Genomic DNA, 15,852 nt, shown 5'->3' with positions numbered 1-15,852 from the left:
GAACCTAAACGTGACACCCACCTCTCCCTGGGCCAGTCAGACCCTGACCTGCCTGTGGGTGCTGCTGTCTGAGGCGGGAGGCAAAGGGCAGGTGTAAAGGGAGTGGGCTCACCAAGCTGTGGTGAGGGATCAGCAGATCTTTAAATTCCATCTGTGGTTTGTGCGGTCGGTGGGGAAAGATGCGCAGCCCCAGGAAGTAACTCACAGCAGTAAAGCTCCTGCCCTCAAATGCCGTGCGAGAGGCATTTGCCTTTCTCCAGTGGCTCTGGAAGGATGGGTTGGGAGAGCACCAGAGCCTTTGAACTCCCTTGGCAGGGCAGTGTGAATGCCTTGTTCAGGCAGGATGTGTCCAAACCCTTCTGTGTGGGGCAGCCCTGGCTGCCCTGGGCTGGGAGGGGAGGTGGCTGAGGTGCTGTGCCAGCCTTCCGGTAACTCAGGCTGCTCAGAAACATGCACTGCAAATCATGTCCCTTCTGAGGCTCAGGGGAGGAAACTGGGGGTGCTGAACTTCCTCATTCTTCCTCAGAAATTAGGATTTCTCCCAGTTCTGATGATTCCAGACACAACTGGGTATTTCATTGTTGCTTTTTATGCTGTAGAAACATTTGTACTCTCTCACTATGCACATACGTGTAGAAAAAAAGGAGCTGTACGTAGAGTACGAGTGCTTTCAACTTCATGTAATCTCCTGCTGAATTTGATCAAAACCTCAGAACGTGAATTATACAGACAGTAGTAAAAAGACAGCACAGATCCTTTATTTTGGCTGCTTCAAACCCAGAATATGAATAGAAGGCTCTGCTTTATTTCAGTGATGATAAAAGGCAATCTTCAGGTCTTAAATTTGAAAAAAAATACATGCTGATGCTAAGGCTGATAGGAGATATTGTATTGTAGAGGAGTAGAAAATGGGAGCAGGAGTAGGAGTAGAGAAATGAAAAGGTGGAGTGTAGGAGGAGGGTGGGAGTAGAAAATGAATTGTGGTGCATCCATCAGCATTTCAGCATTGTGGGAGATGAGATAAACCTAATGCTGTCATTTGTAGATGCAGTAAAATTTCTTGTACTGAGCCATGACTGTGCTGAGCTGTTTGAGGAGCAGGAAGCTCCCCTCAACAGCTGAATGGGTGGGTTTGTTCACATGACATTGCCTAAGGGTGGTCAGCAGTGTTGGACTGCCGTAGGAGAGCAGTGCAGACAGGGTTAGACACTTTCATTGTGCATGGCATGTGCTTCTATGACTCTAAAATCTGTTGATTCAATCCCCAAATTCTTGATGGATAGAAGAAATTCTAAAAAGTGGCAGATCACATGTGTGTAGACGGGGGCCCTACAGAAGAACTCACTCACCTGGGTGGTTCTGCCAGGATTACTCATCCCAGGAAAGTGCACAGCATTGCCTCATTGGCTTTCATCCTTCCTTCAACCCTCAGCAGACCTGGTCCCAGCTGTTGGCATGCAATAGCCAAAATCTCTGCAGCTCAGCTCTGCCTGTTGTGTTGTGAGTCACGGGGCCCCACTTGCTGAGCAAATGTAGAATTTGGAAAGTTCTGGTATTATCTTCTCCACCTGCATGTCCCTCAAATCTCATTGCAAACTACTGTCTGCACTCTCTGCATTCACTGCTACTTTTGAGCTGCAAGAACATCAGTGACATGGGGCACAAAGGTGGCAGAGCCCTGCTGAGAAAATGAGGGGATCGACAGGAATGTCATATAGGGCCAAGAAAGGGGAATACTACCTCTATCCTGCAAAATGACCCGGGCTGAACTACAAATGCACCAAGGCTTCCTAAAATCCCCCAACAGTAGCTTTCTTACCCAGTTTTCACAGTTGGCATCTGACAAAGGGAAGCTTTTTTTTTTTTCAACATCTGCATATACCAATAGAGTTCAGGGAATAGCATCCCTACTTTGGACAAAACAGAAGAGCAAGGACTGCAAGATTTCAAAAAACTCCTTAGAAGAAAGCCTGGGTAATAAATCCACTTCCTTTAGCAGGATGGGTGCCAATCTGGCTCTTAGAACCCCTTTTTATTTTTTTCAGACACCAAGGAAAGAAAAAGAAAATGTTTCTGTGTTCTCAAGCACTTCTTTTGTTTTGGCTCCCATTTAAACACATCCATTCGCTGCGCGTCCCTGGCTGCTTCTCACCATTATATAACCTCTGCTTCTCCAAGGCAGGGTGCTCTCCCTTATTGCAGGGCAACTACTGCAGCCGAGTTGTGTAACACTGCCACATAAAGCTGTTCCAAGCTGAAACGTGGCATGCAAGTTATTAGGTTGAACTGGGACTACTTTGCTTTCTTTTATTTTCTTTTTTTCTTTTCTTAAACTGGAAAAAAAAAGTCTGAAAAAAGGTGTTTTCTAAAATCCGTGGGCTAAACAATATAAATTCATGGGCTGAATCCTTTAAAGGATTGACAAAACATAGAAATGACTTAAAGGCAAAGCAACTCCAAAATCTGATGAGCAGCCAACCTATAATAAGGTATAATCACCTTTGGCCTTTAGTAAAATAAACATGACAAAACCAGTGCTTTAAAATGTGATCAGTTACTATGCACTTACGAATATTTTGCACAAACTGTATAGTTAGGTGTCACCCCGTGTCTTAAAAAGCGTTTTCATAATAGACAGTGTGAGGATCTAGACGTATGAGCTGACACTAAATTACATACCATGGCCTAAATCCAGCCTTGTATTCTCTCCCCTTCATTATTGTTACTCTTTTTCAGAAAATATTTTTATAGGAACAATGAACTGCATTTAAATAACGTTAACACTTTCTGCCTTGATGCAGAGAGGAGGGAAGGGTAACAGGTTTTTTGGCTCAGCTTTGACAGTTACCCAGCTCTGGTGGTTCATTGACATGCAACGTCAAATGCCATGGCTGGTTGTGAATTTTGTGACTTATGAAGCCATGTCTGAAGTATATTTTTTAAAAGCACTCCTCCTACTGAAAACAAACCAGATTTTCTAAAATGTAGGGTTTGCCAGTTTGAACAAGGTCTTGAGTTGTGTCTCATCCTTGGGATTATTTCCCTAGTTTAGGCAAATGCCTTCTTTTTAAGTTTAAACAGAATAACACTTCTGTGTTAAGTTGAATATGTATATACATATATATATATATATATATGTATGTATGTATATATGTATGTATGTATGTATGTATGAACGTACGTACATATGTATGTTGATGGACAGGGGAGGCAGAGTCGATGTGTCCTGTGACTGTTGCCTCATTGAAAGGGAAGAATACAAACCTCAATGAATTGAGCAGCCCTGGGGTTTGTCGGGAAAAATATAAAGTATGTTCAATAGTTGACTTAGGATGAAATTATCCCGTGCTCCGTGCCTGCTCACGGAACAAAACACCAGCTCACGGTATGAAAACATGCTCAGCCGAAGGGGAGATTTATCACTTCGGGAGGTGCAGACACTTTTTGGCGAGGAGCCGGCCAGGGAAGGAGGGAGGGCGGGGGGGAGCGAGGCAGGGCAGCTGTCGCACCCCCGGTCCGGCATGCGGGGCTGCCAGGGCCCCCGCGGGGCGGGCAGCCGGGCGGCAGCAGCGCCCGCACGGAGCCAGCGCTGCCGGGATGCCGGTGGGAGCGGGGAGACGCCCCCCCGCTCCCGCAGCCTCCCCGCTGCAGCCGAGGGATGCTCTCAGGTCTCCGCTCACCCCCGGCGGCGACACGCACCGGGCCCGTCGATGCGGGAGGCAGGACTCCGCCGGCAGCGACTGATGTTTCTACCTCAGTCCGCCGGCAGCGACTGAGGTAGAAACACTCGCGGGGGAATTTTCCGTGACCACCCCCTCGCGGCTCACCGTGCGAGCACTTACTGCCTTCGGGCAGCCCCGGCCGCGGGGGGCACCGCCGCTCGCCCGCTCGGCCCTTCTCTTCCCGCTGCGCCGCCGGGAAACAAAAACCACCCAGAATCGGCACGGGGGGCACCGGCACCCTCCTGCCGAAGCAGCCCCGCGGCGGGAGGCGGGCGGCGGCGCGGCGCTGCCATTGGCGCGGCGCGGGCCGTCCCTCCCCGCCGGGAGGAGGAGGAGGAGGAGGAGGAGGGAGGCTGGAGGCTGGAGGCGGGTCCGCGCGGGGCGGTCGCTCCAGTCGGTGCGCGCCGGGCGGCCGGGTCGCTGCTGTTGCAGTTGCCGCGGAGGGCAGGGATCCGGGAGCCGGGCAGGGGCAGGGTTTAGGGCGGCGGGGCCGGGAGGTCAGGCCGGAGGTCCAGGGCGGCGGGGCCAGGAGTGTTGGCGGTCGCGCCGTCGGTGCCGCGCCGATCCGCGCCCGGAGCCTGCATGGGGCGGCGGCGCTGAGCCCAAGCCACCCCGCTCCCGCCGCGCTCCCGCCCCGGCCCCGCCATGGCCGAAGCACCGCAACTGGTGGACATCGACCCTGACTTCGAGCCGCTGCCGCGGCCCCGCTCCTGCACCTGGCCTCTGCCGCGGCCGGAGTTCAACCCCCCCAGCTCGGCCACTTCCAGCCCGGCTCCGTCGTGCGGCGGGCAGCCCGATGGGGCGGCCGGAGCCGCGGCCGGGGCCGGGGCCGCCGCCTCGGGAGCGCTGAGCGCCGACTTCATCAGCAACCTCAGTCTGCTAGAGGAGAGCGAGGACTTCGCGCCGCTGCCCCCCGCCGCCGCCCCCCCGGAGGCTGCCGCCTGCCGCTGCGGGGACTTCCCGGCGCCCGAGGCCGGCTGCCGCCTCCACCCGCCCGGACCGCCGCCGGTGCCGCCGGTGCCCCCGCCCGTGGCCGGTCTGTCACCGGGTCCCGTGCCCGGGCAGCCCCGCAAGAGCAGCTCGTCGCGGCGCAACGCGTGGGGCAACCTGTCCTACGCAGACCTCATCACCAAGGCCATCGAGAGCTCCCCCGAGAAGCGGCTCACCCTCTCCCAGATCTACGAGTGGATGGTCAAGAGCGTCCCCTACTTCAAGGATAAGGGCGACAGCAACAGTTCGGCCGGCTGGAAGGTAAGCGGCGGGTGGTGGGGGACTCCCCGTCGGATGGGGGTCCCGGGAGGCTTCGCCGCCCCCGGGCACAGCCGCGGCGCTGCAGGCGGCTGAGCACGCCGCCCTCCCCGGCTGCATGATGTCCTCTCCGCAGCCTGCAGTGCTCCGGCTCCACGCTGTCAGTTTGACCTCACATTTCTACTTTTATTCACCTTTCCAAAGGGAGAACTCCTAAGGGAGAAAAGCGTTCCAGCCCTCCCGCTAGAACGCGGGCGCCGGGGCGCTGGAGGGACCGGGGCCGCCCCCCTGCTCTCCGCCTCCCCCAGCCCTGCCCCGCCGAAAGCAAAAGTTCACGCGGTGTCACGGCGCCGTCCCCGGGCAAAGCCGGCAGGAGCGGCGCCGCCTCCTGCTGCCCGGGGGCGGCCGGCGAGGCCCCGGGTGAGCACCCGTGTACCGGGGGTGCAGCGGGAACTCCGCCGCGGTCCCGGCGCTGCCCAGCCCCGGAACGCGGCCGGTCCGTGCCGCCGTCCGCCCTGGCGCTGCAGGGCTTTGCCGTCGGGCGGTGGAGCGGGGACAGAGGCAAACAGGGATGGGGAAAGAGCAGAGACAGAACAAGGCTTGCAGAAATACCGTGTGTTTAATGAGTAAACCGCAGTATTTGACCTGATGGCTTTGTTAAACTTGAGTTGCGGGAGCGTCTTTCTTGTGTTACGCGGTGGGACGGAGCTCCCTCCTTCCCTCTCTCCCGCAGCGCAGTCCCTGCCGTCTGAGCGGAGCTGTGGGAGCAACCTGTTGTCGGCCGGGATTTGTGCTCAACCCCGCTCCGGCCGGAGCCGCAGCCGGTGCTGCCCGGAGCCCCGCGGTGGGATCTCCGAGGGACCAGCTCACCACGTCCTGGGGGACCCTCGGACACGGGCTGCCCCCCAGACAGATGCGGGGCGAGCCAGGCGAAGCTGCGCTTGGGGCTGTGCGGCCCTGGTGGCAGCGCCAGGCGCACAGTACCCTCCAGCTTTGCATCCCCGTGGGTGATAAAGGCTTAGCTGCCAGCGAATCCTCTCTCTCCGAGGCCTCCGTCGAGAAAGTGTCACCCATCCGTGTCCCCGTGCGCGGCGGAGGCAGAGCCGAGTTTTGTGACACTGTTGGGTTGAGAGCGTAGTCAAAAGGAGCTTGTGCCGTCTGCGTACAGGCAGAGCCTCCTCCGCCCTGCGAGGGATTATAATGATGGCAGAAAATGCGTGAGGTGCGAGCACCTAGCACGGCATCAGCGCACTCTGCTCTGTTCGGGACTTAGTCCCAGTTAGGGCCAGTCAAACTCTCTGCTTCGCATTCTAGTATTTGTATTATCTATCTCTTTTTTTTTTTTTTAAGTGTCAGCTCAAATCCTGCATTTATGTATTTTTAATTGCGCTGCTGGGAATGTTTGTTACATCGGTTTTTTGTAAATTTGTATTTTTTTAGCAGTAAGCAACATCCTACTAAGGAAATGCAGATTAATCTGTAACTCAGTTTTAGCTGAAAGTTTTTAGGGCTTTTGAAAGTAGTTTGTTAGTTTCTATTGAAGTGTTTGAGTAAAAAATTTAAAGGATAATTGTCTGAAGACATCTGTCATGAAAAACTTTAATAGGAGTGAAGTGATTGATAGTTGACAGCTTTTAAATAAGGTAACTTGTCACTTGAAAGTGCTGCTTTTTTTTCCAGTGGTATTTTAGTCTCCTTAAGTGCCTTTTCAGAATGAGTAGAAGAGAACTAAAAGCCAAACAAACCAAAATAAAATAAAATAGCTCCCAAGTTCAGGTGAGCAAGTAAGGAACACTGATAGCTGTGTAACTTACTCGGCGCTTCCTTTTTTTTTGCTGCTCGCCCCGTGGTGCTTCAGCGAGGAAGAAGTCTCACACACCCCCCTCTAACAGACTGAGCACATCCTATGCCCACATACCTCTGCTGTGACAGGGGAAGCTGCTCCTGATAGGATTTTTGGCTGCAGTACCCTCTGGTAGAGTGCAGTACATAGTCTGCCACTGCTGGTGGGTAAATACACAGGGACTCTCCTTCCATAATTAAATAGTGATTTGCATTGGACACGTACGTGTTGCCCCCATCCCTTTGGCTGCATAACTGCCGGGCTGCTCTGAAAGTTGCGTGCTTGCAGGTTTTACCACTTAAGCCAAGGAAGTGCAGAGTTTCTTAAACACACTTTCAAGCTGAGTTACCAGCAGCCACTGGGTGTCAACTCTGTAACTGGCCTGGCTGAGGCGTGCAGCTCGTTTGCCTTGTTTATCACCAATTCTCCACGGCTCAGCGTGACTGAGGATTACTTTTATTTTTTTCCACTTTGGGAGCCGTTGGTTTGCCCGTGGTCTGGGGACCTGCTGTAGGCGTGGGGCTGGGAGCGAAGCCTGAGTCAGCCGAGGGCCCTGCAGAGGAGGAGCATCGCTCCAGAGATGAGCACAGATTAGCGACTGACTTTTCTGCTGACAGAGGGAGCGCGGGTTCGCCTCAGAGCCTGGCACTGACTTAGGGCTGGGAGTACACTGTGCACTGCTGACGCAGGCTGGGAAATGGGGGGGTATTTTTTTTTCCCCCCTTTAGTAAAACTTCGAGACGCTTTGTCTTGTTGGGGTTTGCATGTGTGTGAGTGCACTAAGGCACCTTTCAAATTCTTCACAAAATGTATGAACACACAAGAACGGAGAAAGAATGTGCACTTTCTGCATAGTGGCAAGGCGGTGTTTCTCAGGCAGAAGTTGAGGGCTGACTTCACTAGTGCTTGTGAATATGTACTGCCCTGATTTAATACATGATGTTGAACTTCTTTTTCATTTTTCACTGAAGAAAATTCAGAGATGTCAACATTATCTGGTAGCAGCTCAAAACAGCATCCAGGCTCTTCTGAATAAAAACATTAAAATAAAAATGCCTTTTTAAATAAGGGGGTATAAGCCACCATATGTTATATTAACATAAAATTATCAGTAACATAAAATTGTTTAAGCAGGGAAATTGTTCTCCATTATTACATACACAGTATTTTAGTCCTGATTTTCTTGTCACAAACTCTGCTTTATGAACAAGTCCCCTCTTGAGCTCTAAGGGAGCAAAGTCTCCATGACCCCTGTGGGGTGGCTGCCTTGAATGAAGCGCTTGGGATGTACTCTGCCAGACTTGCTGCATTGTTGGTTGTGAATGAGTGCTGATAGTGACCTGTGTTGCTCAGAGAAAGCGAAGCAAGAGCAAGATCTGCTGCAGAGATAACAAAGAAATTGTTGTGAAAGTTACATGGAAGTAGGAGACTTTTCTCCTAGTGTAGTAGTTAAGTAAAAGCAACATTTTGCCTTAGCTGTGATAGTGGGAGACACAAGACTTAGAAGAGGCAAGTACTCCACTGCAGCTGTAGATAACTATTTTTGACACAAATATGATAGCTTTTTGGCTGATCATCATATATAAAATATAAAAAATCTCTGTGATGTGCATATTTCATGATTTCTTTGCTTTATGGCAAGCGTTGAGATTTATTGTAAAAGAGCTGTCGCAGTTAAGCTTCCTTGAATGGTCTCATCCTTTCAGTCTGCTTTTGAAAATGGGTTCAAATAAAACCCTGTAATGTTTTTGAGCAGGAAACACGGAAATTTGGTGTCACTCATCTGGAGGTGGATGTGTTGCTGATTTTTCTTGATGGCAGGTGTTAAGATCCCACAGGCACAAACACCTCCTTGACTTTTAGTCCCAAGGGAGCTTGTTCACCTAAATTCATTTGCTGTCACTGTTGAAGGAATGAGAATAGATATCTAGCTGCAGAGGGATGGATGGTTGTAAGCCTGAAAGCCTGAGGACCAAACAGGCATGGGACAGGTGCTTTGGGTGCCTTATGGAAGCTCTCTATGGTCAGCACTATTCTGTAGTGATTTGGTCTCATACAGAATGAATTCTGGGTTGTTCTGGTTCTGTGGTATTTGGTTTGAAAATCACAGGGAGTAAAAAATATTAGACTGAAAAATCAAAAATAATTTTCACTGATTTTTTTCAAAGCTTTTGAATCTAGATCAGCAAACAGTTTAAATTGTGGACATTTAGATGGTTTATTTAAATTGAGTACATTGAATCATAAGATTCATGGAACAGTTTGGATTGGAAGTGACCTTAAAGATAATTTTTGTGAGGTTTTTCTTATGATTTTTTTGGTGGGAAAAATCACAGTTGAAGATTGCCTTTAACTCAGCCTCGTATTCCCTCAGTACTGGTTACATACCTGTGGGCATTTACCTCTGTCCCTTAAGATGCTTCCCCAGGTGATCTGTGGCCTCCCCAGCATCACATGTTGTATTATACATTCATGCAGCACACACAGGCATATGCAGGTAGAGGTGTGTACATTTGGCTTCCTGTTTGTGGATTCTGTCAAGGTCAATGCTATACAGTCATACTTTTTTACTATGGCAAATACTAATATTTAAATTAATAATAATTTTTACTATGGCAAATACTACTACAAATTTTACTTTTTACGGTGGCAAGTAGCCTCAAGAGCTGGCAGCTGCAGTTGGGTCTGCCCTGCCGTGACACCTGGTCTCAGCCCACCCTGTTGTGAGAAAACTCTTTGGTGTCTTGCATACCTGCTCACTGCCATCACAGTGCCTTGTGTAGCAGCCCGCATTGTCGTCTGTCTGTCTGTCACCAGCTTGCATTGTGGTTAGTTTCAGGTGTGAAAGTTCAGCTTAGTTTTTGCAGGTGCAAGGTGCTCTCCTCACCTGTGTCTGAATAACTCATGGCTGAGCTGTGTCAGTGCTTTTGAGCTTCCCATCAGGGCCTTGAATAGTGCTTTAATTTTCTTTGCCCGTTTTCTGTTTGCTGTGGTATCTGTTCAGTTACTTGTATGATTATAGGTAAGACTAAACACCAAAATGAAATGTGTGAGTGGCTTTGTATACTGACATAATGAACTAAATTTTCCTTAAGTGCCTTTAAAGAACTTCAGTACAAAGACAAAGTAACAGCTCTCTGCCAGTGTATTTTTTATGACACGCTCAGCTGCTTCCTTATTATCATTATTTTTGTATCACATGGTTTTACAAGTAGTTGGTGAAGCTGTTTGTTTGGGGAACTGGAGCCTTTGCTGCTTGTGATGCAAAGGGGAAGCAGTGTGTGTAAGGAGATAAAGATTTTTAGGTGAGGTATGTGAGGTTGTTTTCTTTTTCTCTTTTTTCCTTATTTCTTTTTAATAAAGTAGGCCATACTTTTGGTGGTTGGGTTTTTCAGTAAGGCACCAGGAATTGTGTAGTCCTGAGATGCCTGCTCGTATCTTTTTGGTTTCCAAAGCATGATGCTGCCTAAATATGCGCCTCTCTGTTTACTCAACTGGTGAATCATTTTGTAAAATAAGTGCTTGGCTTCTGGAATAAAAATGCAGATATATTTTGCAGCCACAGATTTGTGAAATATGTAGGGCTGTGGCTACAGAAATTCAGCTCTCAGCCCATTCTGTTTTGGGAAGAAGTTTGTATATGAAACAAGGATTTCTGATGGAAATGATTTTAAAACTTTGAGTAATAAGTAGTAAACTAAGACGTAGTGAAGATAACCTGAAATACAGTTTATTGTTTTCCTCTTTCAGAAATATGTAAAAGATGGATATATTTGCTTCATTGTCAACTCTTGTGAGAAAGGAACTTCAAATTCTCTGGTGCTGGCTGCAGATAGTTATAGTTAAGCATATGGAAGTGCATACTAATATTTTAATGAAATTTGTAGCATTTTGTTTGTCAGTTTGCGTGCTAAAATGGGTTTTAAATATTGGGGAAACACTGCTTTTGATGATGATAGGTTGTGCTTCAGAAATTAAGTGCATTGGAAAGAGTCACATTTGAAGAACATCATTTCTCCTGCTCCATAGTGAACTTCAGCATGAGTTCAATTGATCTGTGAAGATAAGTGCTATTCACATTTAAGTATTATTTCTACATATACTTAGTAAACATTAATCATGAGTGTTTATCAAACAAAGGTGCATCATTCCTGCCCTGTCATTTGTGATATGCAGATGTCTTAAGTGAGCAGTGCAGCATCATGAAGCTTCTTGGTAGGTCTCCATTTCTAATGGAGGAGGGGTAAAAAGAATTAAGTTGCTTTTACAGGATTGGTTATTTTCTTCTGCGATCTTCATTGAGCCTCATGCTTGCTCTAGATTTTGATAGGGGACTCTGGTCTTTACTAGATGGCTTAAAATGATGCCTAAAGAGGCACATGTTAAGTTTTGAAGCACTTCTGTAATGAACAGTGAAGGCTTAGCAATGCTTTGGTTTGTGGTAGATGGGACCAGAAGTGGGTCTATCTTTAAAAATGTAGTCACTCAAAACCTCCTGGGACTCTGACAGCTTCTGCATCAGACAGAGATTAGGAATTGCTGGAGGAGTGGAGGGCAGCACTCAGTTTGCTCAGACGACTTACAAGGCATCTTGCATCACTGCACAGTATCAAGGATGTTCTAGTTCTGTTTGAACACATGTCTTACTCTAGAGTTAATTAAACTTAAAGGTACATGTCTTCTCTTGTTCTAGTCTTAGAAACCTAGTTTTTGGGAATTCCGAGAATCCATGCAGTTGGAAGTGTGTTCAGTTCTGTTGCTACTTCAAGAGAGCATACCAGGGATGGCTGTGATTGCATTTCTAAGTAGCCAGTGCTTCTCCAAGTGCTTTACTGGTGTGTGCAATGTAGGCTCATGGTAGTGTGAGTATGTGGGACAACTTTTTAGATTTGTCAGGGCTATTGCTTCGTAGGTCCATGGGGTGTAGCTTCTGGGGCCTGGCACATGAGTACTTGGGAGAATGTGCTGGGAATATGGTCCCTGAAATAGTATATATTCAAATTTAAATTTGGACTGATTACCAGAAAAGTGCTTGCAAGCAGGGGTGCCCTTAACCATAATATTTGCTGACTAAATTATATCTTCTGGCTGTGCTCTGTAATATGTGAGAATTCTTATTTTATTAGCATCCTAATTTTTTTTGGTGTCTCTTTCTCACAGGCCACTTACTGCCCGGCCTCCGTGGTGCTTCTGCATAATATTGAAAAATGATGAAGTGGGCTGGGCTATGCTTCTTGCATGTTGGTGTCTCTCTTAGAAGATGTTAGAAATGCCCCTCCTTTGATTTAGTTGCTACCAGAATGAAATTTTCATCACATGCAGAAATCAGGAAATTAAAACCTTTTTTTAATTAAATGAGTGGTGTGCATATGTGTAGGAATGATGAGTGTGAGCAGCCTTTGTGCTGTCCATGGAAACTGTGGTTCTGGAGAAAGTTGAAAGTGCATAAGGCTGCTTTAGTGCTGCAGTGCTTTGTGCCTCCCAGGGTTTGTTTATATGTGACCTGTTCAAATTTACACAGCAGAGAAGGTCTTTGTACTTTTTTGGAAGGGGAACTCTGGAGCATATGGGTATGGCCATTAATTTTTCCCTTCCTGAATAAGGGGTGTACCCATAATTCAGAATGTGGACTCTGTCAATTTAATGTTGGCAGTCTCGCAGTGGCAAGGTGGCAACTTCTTCAGTTTTCTTGTACTTAGCTCCAGAAACTGTGACGTGGGTGGGGTTTCACTTACCCATCCCTGACTTTTCAAACTGTGCAGTTAGATAAGACTGAAGCAACTTGCTATAAATGTGGTGACTTGTTAAACCGCATTTATTGTGCAAATGAGCTTGCATCCTGCAACATCAGCAGAAATGCTTGGTGTTTGCCTGGATGGAAATTAATTGAAATTTGGCGACTGAAATTAAAGGAATGGATTTGTTGCCCGTTGTGTTATATGAATCTGCCTTTCTGTTCCCACAGTGGGAATTAGCACAGTTGCAAATGTTTTTTTGGCATATGTGAGTTCTAAGTCGGTGCTAAGTTCTGGCATCCGTAGCCTTCTTAGATTTTTACTGCCCTTTAGTATGTGTTAAATATATGTGAAGTCACTAATGGGAGTAAGGACACCAACAATCCAAAAATACACTGTTGTGGTGGTGGTGGTGTAGGCTCATTTGCTTGTAGCTTGAATTTGCTTAAAACTGATATGAGTTAATCTGCTAATTTGATTGTAATTGTTAGAATTAAAAAAAAAAAAAAAGGGTGCCAGTGCCATACATATCTTGGATATATATCCAGATTTGAATTTTGATTGCCAAAACCATACTTACAGACTGAGATCTTTAGTGTTTGCCAACTAAATTATATCTTACAGCAATGCTTTGCAATATATAGAAACTCCTAATTAGATATTCAAAAAATGAAGATGCTGTTATTCAGACATGCTTCATAGCAGGCCTCCGCAGTTCTACCCTGTCAGGATGTGAAAGGATTATGTGCTCTGTGCTCCTGCTCACTGTTAAACGTGTTGATTTCTCTTTCCAAAAATATGCTCCTCAAATCTGAACCTTCAGATTAAATGTAATTATTTGCCAGCCCCCACCCCCTTCTCCCGGAAAACCTGGCTCTCTGGAGGCATGCTGGTGGTGCTCTGGGGCAAGAGAGATTGCATGTGCTGTTGTTGTCTAGAAGTGGGAAAGTGCAGGAAGCAGGTGTAATTCACACCTGTCTGGTTGGACCCTCTCCTTCCTCGCCCCTTGGCAGGTTCTCCTGCAGGGCTGCCCTGCCCTGCCCGGCTCCAGCATCCCGTGGCTGTGGGGCTGGGGGCTGCTCCCAGTGCCCCTGGCCGCGGGTACCGGCGTGGGGAGGGGTGAGCACAGGGCTGCGTGGGAGAGCCTGGATGGAGCCTGGCTGGGGCCCCAGGGCTGGCAGGGTGCTGCTGTGCACATTTCAGGGAGTGCTCCAGCCGTGACCTGGCAGCTGCCTGGCGCAGGAGCAGAGCCCACCGAGGGTGTCCTGCCAAAATGGTTCTGTCTGCCAGGCCCTCTGTGGGTATTCTGCTGCTTGCTGCTCAGGTGTGCCGAGAGGTCAGGGAAAGTCATCCTCTCTCCTCTTTGCAGTTACCAGAGAAGTTCACAGTGATTCACTGAGTAGATTTCTCACTACTTAGATCATTTAAGGTACATCCCTTGGCCTCTCTGGAGGATACCACACTGCTGCCTTTGCTCCTCCGTAAGATCTTACAGTGTCTCTGGAGGTTCAGGTGAGGGAGCAATGCTTGTGTGAACGTGGAAGATTTAAACTGAAAGAGAGCACATTTAGATCAGATAACTGGGAAGAAATTTTGTACTGTGAGGATGGTGAGGCCCTGGCACAATTTGCCAAGAGAAGTTATGGGTGCTCTGTCCCTGGACGTGTTCAAGGCCAGGGACTTTGAGCAACCTACTGGGGGAAGTGTCCCTGCTTGTGTTGGTGGGGTTGGAACCGGATTATTTCTAAGGTCCCTTCCAACCCAAACCATTTTATGAATCTGAGATGTTGTTTCAAGGTAAGTAATGTTTATTTATTAGATTCATTATTATTACTATTATTTTTTTTAGCTTGATTATTACTGCTACTGATATCTTTAGAATATGTGGTGTTAAGGAAGGTTAAGTTACCAGAATCAGGTCAGACTTAGATATTTGCAGTTGCTGCTACTCTTGTCCTGCTTCACCCCTGCTTCTTTGAGATGAGCTGATGGATCTGCAGCTCAAACCAGAAGCTGTTTGAAATTCAGGATGAGGATGCAGCCTCATGTGTGATCTGATCAAATTGCAGTACATAAATGAAATATAAATAAAAATGCTCTACACACTTCTATGTAGCTAGATATATTTAGATTTTGATTAATATCTAGAAATCTGTAGTGGAGAAGAAAAACAAAAAAAAAAAAAACCACACCTTTTTTTCTTTTTTTAATGTGAAAACCCAGAGTGTGGCTGCATGTTTAACTTAGAGCAGCTTTAATTTTTCATAGTTTTTATGGTATCTTGGCCCTGGCATCATTGGGATGGTATTAAGGCAGACCTGGAAAGGCATTTCAGTGTTCTAAATGCTTGGAAACCTCAGAGATGTATGGAGAGGGCTGAGCCAGGAGCTTTCTCTTTTGGCTTAAATTGGGGATTAATATTACTGCCTTTTTCTCCTTTTTCCTTGATGCTCAGCCTCCGAGTAAAACTATGGTATCAGTTTTTTATGGCTGAGGGTTTACCTTAACAGCAAGAGCTGAGCATCTCTCCTGACATTGTGTGAGTGTGTATTCTGGCTGGTGGGGTTTTAGTGCTGATCTAACGTCTGGTCCCTGGTGCTGTTTGTGTTTTGTGTCTTCCTTATGCACAAATGTAGTAAATCCACTAAACGCTGCCTTGAAATACGAACGAGGATGGGAGTTTAAAGCAGTATTTTAAAGTGCAGCCTGTTGCAATTGATTTTGGGAAAAATCAAGAGGTGCTATCTTAATGCAGACTTCTCCATGCTTGTTAGGAACTTGAGTCACTCTTGAATAATCCAGTTTGTACAGTCTATGAAAACCTGATACTGCACTCTTGCCTATTTCTTCTTTACAGTTCTGTGGCAATGACATAGTCATAAGCATCTGAAGGAGAAACCATAATCTTCTCTGCTTGCAGCCCAAGCCAGCGCTAGTCATCCCCCGATGCTATGAAGTCATTCTTTGCTTTGAGGTTTCTAACTAAAACTCTGTTCCAAGTGTCTGCTCTGGGTGAGCAGTGGAGGCATTGGGATGGAGTCCTGCTGCCCTCCCCACTGCCTTTGACCTCTCTTCAGACCATCCTCCTGTGGCCAAGGAGACCACTCCTGCAAAATCAACGTTTTCCCTTGACAGCAATCCCTCCTTCCCACTTCTGGAGCGCTGGAACAAAGATGTAAATGAATTTGCAATGATTGCACAACCTGGTTATGCAACGAGGCTGACGTGGTAGCGTATACATATGTAGAAAATGCCTTTTTGAAGATATTACACTAAGCACAGTTTCACCACCTTCTCCCCAAAG

At 47.5% G+C, this 15,852-nt stretch overlaps 1 protein-coding gene across 1 annotated transcript in view; it reads left to right on the top strand.

Moving 5' to 3' along the window:
• The first annotated feature begins 4,103 nt into the window (after positions 1-4,103).
• The window catches only part of FOXO1 (forkhead box O1), a 61,947-nt gene continuing 50,198 nt past the window's right edge, over positions 4,104-15,852 (top strand). Inside the window, exon 1 of the mRNA XM_050970534.1 lies at positions 4,104-4,973. Coding sequence (XP_050826491.1) covers positions 4,368-4,973 — 606 coding nt within the window. The 5' untranslated portion in view covers positions 4,104-4,367. The remainder of the gene's footprint in view (positions 4,974-15,852) is intronic.

The sequence above is a fragment of the Serinus canaria genome, chromosome 1 (genome assembly GCF_022539315.1).
Source record: "Serinus canaria isolate serCan28SL12 chromosome 1, serCan2020, whole genome shotgun sequence".
Lineage (NCBI taxonomy): Eukaryota > Metazoa > Chordata > Aves > Passeriformes > Fringillidae > Serinus > Serinus canaria.
Note: the sequence above shows the minus strand (reverse complement) of the source record. Positions and strands in the feature narration are given on the sequence as shown.